Genomic DNA, 8,064 nt, shown 5'->3' with positions numbered 1-8,064 from the left:
TTCTTTAGCTAAAAGAGAAATTTAAAGCAAGGAAAAGATCAAAAAGACAAACATTTTTCTAGATATAGGAAAGCCATGTTTATCTCAAGGAGTCAAGTTGTGTGTCTCCTACTGCTTCTTTCAAGTATTTCAGCTTTACACCATGAAGTTTTGGGGGCTAGACATCTAAAGGAGAAAGTGAAGAATTTAGAGAAGCCTCAAGTTTGGAAAAAGAGCTCTTCTGCAGAAGATGGAGGCATTTTTGCAACCGTCAAAAGAGAAGTACCCTCTTGTCCTGATCCCTTACACAACAGGTAAGTCTGCCCAGCTAGTGAGAATCTATTAGAGGTACTGTATATATATATATAAACTGCTGTGCACATGGGAGATTGATGAAGACTGAATGATAGTAGAGACGTTGTTTGTGTTTCCTTATAATTTTATATTTTTAGTTTTATGATGTTTGTTAGGAGACCAAAAAACTGTATTTGGTTTGGATAAAGTGTTATTTTTATCGAAAATAAGGTATTATAGTGCCTACACTTGTAGCTTTGGATCATTCTTTTGGTTGTTTCGATTGGGTTTTAAATTATACATGCAATCGAATCCTTACTCAGAGAAGTGCAGAACTACTACAATTACCTTGTATCACTTGTGCAGTTTAGTAATGGCTTTCTTGAAATAGTTGAGTTCATAATCTTTTGTAAGGGTGCGGATGAATACACGGCTGTCAATTTTTGACAAGACCCGCGACCCGATACGAATCATACACGAAATTAGTGGGGTTAGGATTGAGAAGTCTTACACGTTTAATTAAAAAGTCTTGATTATGGTTTACCAATACAGTCTTACATCCGTGTTTCGACACGACCAAAATCTGACATGCGATATAAAGGTTAACAAATTTTGACACGACCTGCGAACCTGACATGAACCCAACATGAAATTAGTAGGTTAAGGTTAAAGGGTTTGACTCGTTTAATTAAATGTGTCTGGTTATGGTTGACCTATATAATATTATACTTATGTCTCAACACGATCCACATCTAACACTCGAATACGAATTGACAACCTTTGGTGACTAGCTAGGTCGTGAATTGCGTGGGAGATTGGTGTAGGCACATCTACTGTTCAAAGCTCGCCAATCAGGAAAATAACAAAAGGATGAAGGAACCATAGCACATTCGGGTAATGTTGATTGGTTTGGACAAAAACAAGCAATGAAATATGCAAATTAATAATTGTCCAAGTGACGCAAGGCTGAGGAGATGAGAGCAATGTTTCAAAAGTTGTCTCATTCTTTGACCCTGAGAAAAAATACAACATAGAAAAAGGTATATGATTCTCGGATAGAGTTGAACCTAGAGCCAAAAGGCTTCTTTGTTGTGGACACTAGTTCAAAAAGTCCAACTTTCAATAGTCGGCTGGAATTTAATCCAGACATTACAAAACTTTGCCCAATAATTTAAACCCGTGCTTCCAAACCATGCTCCCCTTTTCAATCAGTTTCATAATTGAACTCAATTTTGAGCTTGTTTGACCTAATTGAATGGGTTTGCGTATCCTGCAAAAGAAAAAAAAAAAACACAAATTTCAGAAAGTGGGAGTGTGATTAAAAGATTAAATAAACTAAATACGAGATTTAATCAATTATAATACTTTGCATTTGACTCGTGCTACGGCCTCGTAGATTACCAGAACATGCTCTTTATCAAATTCAATCAGTTCAGCATAACTTTATCATGTAATCACAATTAGTGCAAGTTTAATCAATTAGATTAACAAATAATTCTGTAACCATCCATGGATTATCACCAGATTTTTTATTTTTTATTTTTTTTTTTAAAAAAATTATCCAGTTCCCCAAATCTATGAAAGAGGAACCATTAAACTTTCTGCAAAAAATAAAAAAAGAAAAAAAAAAAAAAGAAAAAAAAAAAAGAAAAAAGAAAAAAAAGAAGAAGCACGCTTTTCAGTGCAACTTTCCGTTGATATGCTTGAAAACTGCATGAGTGGGCGCAACTCATCCTGTTGATACATCACCGGAAGAACCAAACCAGTCCATATTCACATACCATCAATCCTTAATTTCATTATTAGATATATAAATAACAAAATTGTTAAAATATCCAATAAAGCTAGGTAATAAATATGATCAACTTGAAGACGTTAATCACAAAATTAGGTTTTCCAATTTCTGAACAAAGCATCAAAACAATATAATTTCGTGTTGTTTTCGCCCATTCAAAGTTTTAGTTATTTTATAAGTAATTCTCAATCAAAGTTTAGTAAAATAATAAACTAGGCCTTCGGTTTCTTCCCTTTGGCTTCACTGGCAGGTTTGTTCTTGAAAGGTAGGAAGGACTTTCCACCCATAAATTCTCGTAAAGCTGCTGGTACCTCAACACCATCCTCCCTTTGGTAGTTCTCAAGAATGCAGCACATGGTTCTCTCTGTTGCTGTGAGAGTAGAGTTCAATAGGTGGACATATTTCTTTGCTTGCTCATTGTTCTGCAACAGCACAAAATAAAAGAACGGGCAAAAAAATCAGACATTTGAAAAGGCCATATCATATGAGGAGTTACTTGCAGTCGAAGCTGAAATTATTATCTGAGAGAGGAAAGGGTCAATCTAGATTCAATTGCCAATATAGATAATCCATTTTCTACCAGCAAAAGTATCCTGATTATTCTTATATTTGAGATGGTTTAAAGCATAGTTGGCCCAATAGAAATAGCTTTTCTCATTCTTTGGACAATCCTCATTCTGAATCATCCCAAAAAGTCCAAAGCATTTTAACAGCCAAAATTAAAAGTTTTTATGATAAGAATATAAACATAAGGAGGAAAATTCACACAGGCATGCTGGATGATGAATAAGTTTTTATTATTCAATAAGAAAACCTTTCTACTAAATTGTAAGCTTCCATCAACTTTATTTCATTAATATACTCAATATTGCTGTTGATAGAGGCATCCTGATCAGTAATCAGGAATAATGATGACCCTATGGCTTGGCTAAGAGTAATAAGAGAGTTCAAAGGATATACCTTTTTCTGCCCACATCGAATTTCCAATCTTCTGGACTGATAGTCTGTACAGTTTGAACAGGACACCAGCTCTCTGTAAGTCTGAGATGCAGGAAACCATGCTTCCAAATCATACTTCTTTGAAGCTGCATCATTCAGAGCACCAGAAACGATGGCAACAATTTGATAGGGGAGGTTTAGCTGCATTATCAAAAACTATATCAGATGCCAGTAAAATACAATGCACTATTGAATTGAGAATGATCATCATGTCACTAAGAGGAATTCGTATATAGGACCCCATGTCTCTCCCACATGAAGCCGGGAGAGAAAAAGAACCAACCTGTTTCACTTTTGCACACAAGCCCGTACTTGCACAAATATATAGTATGTCTTGACTTATACATATGTCCGCACACACAAACACACATTTGTATTTCTTACTTAGAAAACATAGAAATTGGAGTATCAAAACTCATCCCTGGATCGCCCAGGTCAGGTGGCATGTGCAGAGCTAACCTAGTCATCAATTTCCTAATCAAGAATTTTCCAATGAACAGAAAATTAAACACATTCTAGTATTTATGAAGGATGATACCGTCTGGTAGAAATCCTCAGAGTTTTTGATCATTTCCTCATGCATGGCCCAAGATTCACCATTATCTGGGCCAGTAATGCAAAACTGCTCCACCTTCTCAAACTGATGAACTCTGAATATTCCCAGAGTATCTCGACCGTGTGAACCAGCCTCTTTACGGAAGCAAGATGAGTATCCAGCATATCTGGAAAACATTGAATATTCATGAACAAAAGGCAACAACCGTATTTTTCTTAGACAGGAAAAGATTCAAGAATATATTACAACCTTATGGGCAGCTCAGAAGGATGGATCCAATCATCCAAATGATACGCACAGAGTGGCTGTTCAGCTGTAGCAATCAGATATTTGTCATCTCCCTCTCCTGTCACCTATTACATGCCAATAACGTCAGTTAGCTCATGAACTGGAAGATAAATTGTAAGAAAAGAGTACAGAAGAAGTATTCCTCTTTCTCTGGTGTAAGATCCTCCCACCCTCTCTTTCTTTTCTTTTTCCGATAATTACTTGTACCAAAAAGGCGCCAAGGGGGTATAACACAAGAAGTATACAAGATGTAACTCCCAAAGTTAAAACAAAAACAAAGAAAAGAGAAATGCCAAAAATGCAAGAAATAAGTGGAGTCAAAGAAAGAAAATGATACGAACAGATTAGAATTAGCCAGCCATGACAACAAAGTGCATAAAAAGTCAACATACTGAAAGACTCCATCCATGAAGAATTCAGACTTTACTAACAAGTAAAAAGTCAAACATAATATTGCATCCAAATACTACCAAAAAGATCAAAATCTTAAAATACAAAATAAACATGTGCACACATCCACTAAATCTTTTGGGTGCATAGCACTAGAGATATTTGCAAAATATGCAAATGTTACCTTGTAAAGTTCTTCATCAAATTGTGCAAGTTGAGCACACTTTGCCATGATATCTTTTCTCATGAAGAATGGAGTCTGCAATGCTGTATATCCTCTTTTCTCCAAAAAATCAAGACCAAAGTTAATCAGAGCTTGGTTAAGACGCACACCATCTCCTTTCAAGTAGAAACCTCTACCTCCAGCTACATCAGTACCTACAGATTTCAAGCATCCTGGGATTAGCAATCAAACGAATTCCATCACAGATTGAGCTGTCACATGAGTTTAATCTGTTGAGAGAGGTTTAATGCTATGAGGCTAGTAATCGCACTTTGTAGGAATAATACATCCAGGCACTAAAAGTGAATGGACAAAAGAACATTGAAATGAGAATGCGTATAGCTTAGAATGGCCAAGTTATGTCTTTTTCTTTTGCCCCACTGAGTGAATTTGAATTACACAAACCCAAGAAGTTGATCCCATGAGATGGATTAGAACACAATTGAGTAAGTAGGGTAAATTATTGCACACTCTAGGACCCTAATCTTATAGAAGAGGAAAAACTAACCTGCTACACTAAGACTAACCTCTAATTCAGGTTGAAATGAAGAATCATATATTAGAGTTTTGTGTGGTTATGGATTCATAAATCTTAGTAACCACTTGCTGAAGCTTAATGATTTTACTTTCTTTTTTTCCCTTTTTTTAAATTTTTCTTTTTTTATAGAAGTACAGATATTTAAATCTGAAAGCTGATCAAAGCAGAATGAACAAAATCAGACACTTCACATGGATATAGGCGCTTTACTAATTATTAACAATCTTTTTTTCTAGTAAAAAAGTGTACAGCGCCATAGTTCAGTTGTTCAAAAATAGCCATAACACAAAGTGCAAATATGGTTTGCTGTTTCATTCATTAAAAACAATTGCAACACCCATAAAAAAAAAATGTTTGATCAGATCAATCAGTGTAGACTTGGAGCAACTCCAGTGATCAAAGACAGAGATACACCAATTGTAAGCTGGCATTAAATAAAATACCTTCAACACGTACACAATAATCAATGTCCAACCAGTGTCATGCATCAATCAACTTATAAAATATTAGGTGCACCACAATATTTTCCTATATTAAACCGTAATGCTTTCAAGGCCAGGTGCAAAAGCTGTGGCCTTAAATCTGGATGACTATAATTTAATACCTTTCTTCAAATCTGCAATACCGAGGAGCTCAACAAGCTCAACATGATTCTTTAGTTTTGGCTCCAACCGTTTCTCACCCCATGATCTGACCACTGCATTGTTTGCCTACATCACATTCATAAATTCAGAATTCCAAATAAGCATTAGCACTATGAAAAGATATGAAACATGCCAAGTCATTTACCTCATCGTCGCTGACTGGAACTGAATCATGAACGAGATTTCCAATTATTTCCAATTTTGCATTCAATTGTTTCAAAACTTCCCGGACTTCAGCTTCTTTCTCTGCTGCCGACTTCTTATTATCCTCTGTATTCTTAATCATCTCAGAGGTGTCTTCACCCGCCTTTTTTGCAAAACAAATTACGCAATTCAGTTTCATACCAAATGAGCCCAAGAACAAATTAAAAAAGTTTCCAACAGAACCCGAATATATAAAATTACCAGAAGACTAAAAAGATCAAGCCAAATGTCTTTTGGCGCACAGAATTAATCTGATACAATTTCCGAAATATGGAGTTCATCACTCTTCTACAGAAGAATAATGTTTTCTACATTTCCATATACATCCTCTCATTTGCATGCACACACCAGCCTGATGCCTATGTACACATGTGAACTTCTTCCATTTCTTATACAAAAAGCAAGCAAAAAACAATTTGAAACTGGAGACTCCAACCCGAAGTCCATTACACCAAACAAATCCTTGTACAACTTTTTTCTTGTTTCTTTTCCAGAACTCATGTAATCTAAAAGCTTCAAATAAAAACCTAACGAGCAACTATAACCCTCAGTATTCTTACTTCAGAGTGTATAAAAATACACCTCAAGACACTGTTTTGTTTATACAGGAAAGGGCATGGCTTCCAATGTACATTGGTTCCCACCCTGTTCGAGCTTCATGTGAAAAAAGAACCAAATTCTACCAGAAAATTTCTCTGCGATGAATATTTCGAGGCACTATTACTGTTACAAATGGGTACTATACTCTCCCAACTATCTTCCTTTCTTTATTTTTCTTTTTCATGGAATAACATCAGATCCTGGCATAACATTATGCAGTTTTCCAACATTATCTGATAGCAAATCAAACAAATTTTCAAACTTTTCAACAACAAAAGCGCGCCTAAGTAACTTTTTATTTCCTTTGAGGCTCTAACATAATCACAAACGCGAATGTTTTCCCTTGAATTCTTTTTCCTTCTTAACCAAACAGATCCAACAACCAAAAACAATAACTAGGTATCCAGGAAAATGACAATGGTAAAGAAATGAAAAGGAGAAGGTATGAAACACTCACAATTCGAAGCTGAGCGATTTGCTTGTTGATCTTGTTGAAGTCCTTGCGAAGATTCTCGAGCTCGAATTGAACTGATCATCAACGGAATTGAATGAACAAAACAATTAACAAATTTATAACTTCAGAGAGAGAGAGAGAGAGAGAGAGAGAGATTACGTTGACGCCATTCTTTGTCGATCTTGATGACCTCGTCGACGAGCTCGACTTTGGCGAAACGACGCCGTTGAGATTCGCGGATGAGATCAGGATTGCCGCCCTTCTCTACTCTGAACAAATTGATGTCCAACATTCTCTCTCTGTGACTGTGAGCGTGTGTCTGCAACAACGGAAATGGAGAGTAAAGCAAAGGAGCAAGGTTCTCCACTCGATAAACCCTAGCTATGGAAAGAGATGCTGTTTGGGACACGGAGCGAATCTACCCTTACCCTGGGCACGTTTCATGTTGGATTAGTAAGAGCATCTCCGACCATTAGTAATCAGAATAGCTATTAAAAAAATAAATAAATTCTCTATTTTAGTTATTTTTTTTTATATATATTTCCTTCAACAGATTTTTTATTTTACTTTCTATTTGTATTTAAATATTATTTTGTATAAAAAAAAGTGTGAAATAAATTAGGAAAAATAAAGTGAAAGAAGGAAAGAGAGATCAAATAATAAAAAACTTTTCGTAGTCACTATTCAAACTAGGGCAAAAAAATTATCTATTTTGCCTATTCTACTGGAAATACTCTAAATTTGTTAAAAAATGAATGCTTTCTGCCTTTTCTTTTGAGAATTTTACATTAAAAATAATAATAATAAAAGTTTTGGGAAATTTTGTATTTGACCAATTGTAGTTAAAGTCGAGATTAAATTAAGGATGCCAATTTTTTATATGATTTGCGAATTCAACATTAACACGATACGAAATTAGTGAGATTGATTTATTGTAATAATATTCAAATCAAATCGAGTTAACCCAACTAAGACACGATTAATAAACGAATAAGTTTCAGGTCAATTTACTTAACTGCAATTGACTACAATAACTCATATAAATTTAAATTATATTTCGACTCCCTCAAATTTCCATTATGCTAATAATTGATGTTGAT

The 8,064-nt window shown here is 35.1% G+C and overlaps 1 protein-coding gene across 1 annotated transcript; it reads right to left on the bottom strand.

Moving 5' to 3' along the window:
* Window positions 1-2,122: 2,122 nt before the first annotated feature.
* LOC133852177 (serine--tRNA ligase) lies at window positions 2,123-7,403 on the bottom strand. Its single transcript, XM_062288870.1, has 9 exons — window positions 7,124-7,403; window positions 6,968-7,038; window positions 5,852-6,013; window positions 5,667-5,772; window positions 4,486-4,679; window positions 3,873-3,976; window positions 3,606-3,789; window positions 3,029-3,208; window positions 2,123-2,490 (listed from the first exon to the last, which is right to left on the bottom strand). Exons 1-9 carry the CDS (start codon window positions 7,254-7,256, stop codon window positions 2,281-2,283), a joined length of 1,344 nt encoding a protein of 447 aa, XP_062144854.1. The 5' UTR covers window positions 7,257-7,403; the 3' UTR covers window positions 2,123-2,280.
* Between the last annotated feature and the right edge of the window lie 661 nt (window positions 7,404-8,064).

This window comes from Alnus glutinosa, chromosome 12 (genome assembly GCF_958979055.1).
Source record: "Alnus glutinosa chromosome 12, dhAlnGlut1.1, whole genome shotgun sequence".
NCBI classification, from domain to species: domain Eukaryota; kingdom Viridiplantae; phylum Streptophyta; class Magnoliopsida; order Fagales; family Betulaceae; genus Alnus; species Alnus glutinosa.
Note: the sequence above shows the minus strand (reverse complement) of the source record. Positions and strands in the feature narration are given on the sequence as shown.

Coding starts and splice junctions, on each gene's coding strand:
- LOC133852177 (XM_062288870.1), bottom strand. CDS start 7,256: ATGTTGGACATCAATTTGTTCAGAGTAGAGAAGGGCGGCAATCCTGAT. Junction 7,039..7,123: donor CGACAAAGAATGGCGTCAAC/GTAATCTCTCTC, acceptor GTTGATGATCAG/TTCAATTCGAGCTCGAGAAT. Junction 2,491..3,028: donor TTCGATGTGGGCAGAAAAAG/GTATATCCTTTG, acceptor GTGCTGTTGCAG/AACAATGAGCAAGCAAAGAA.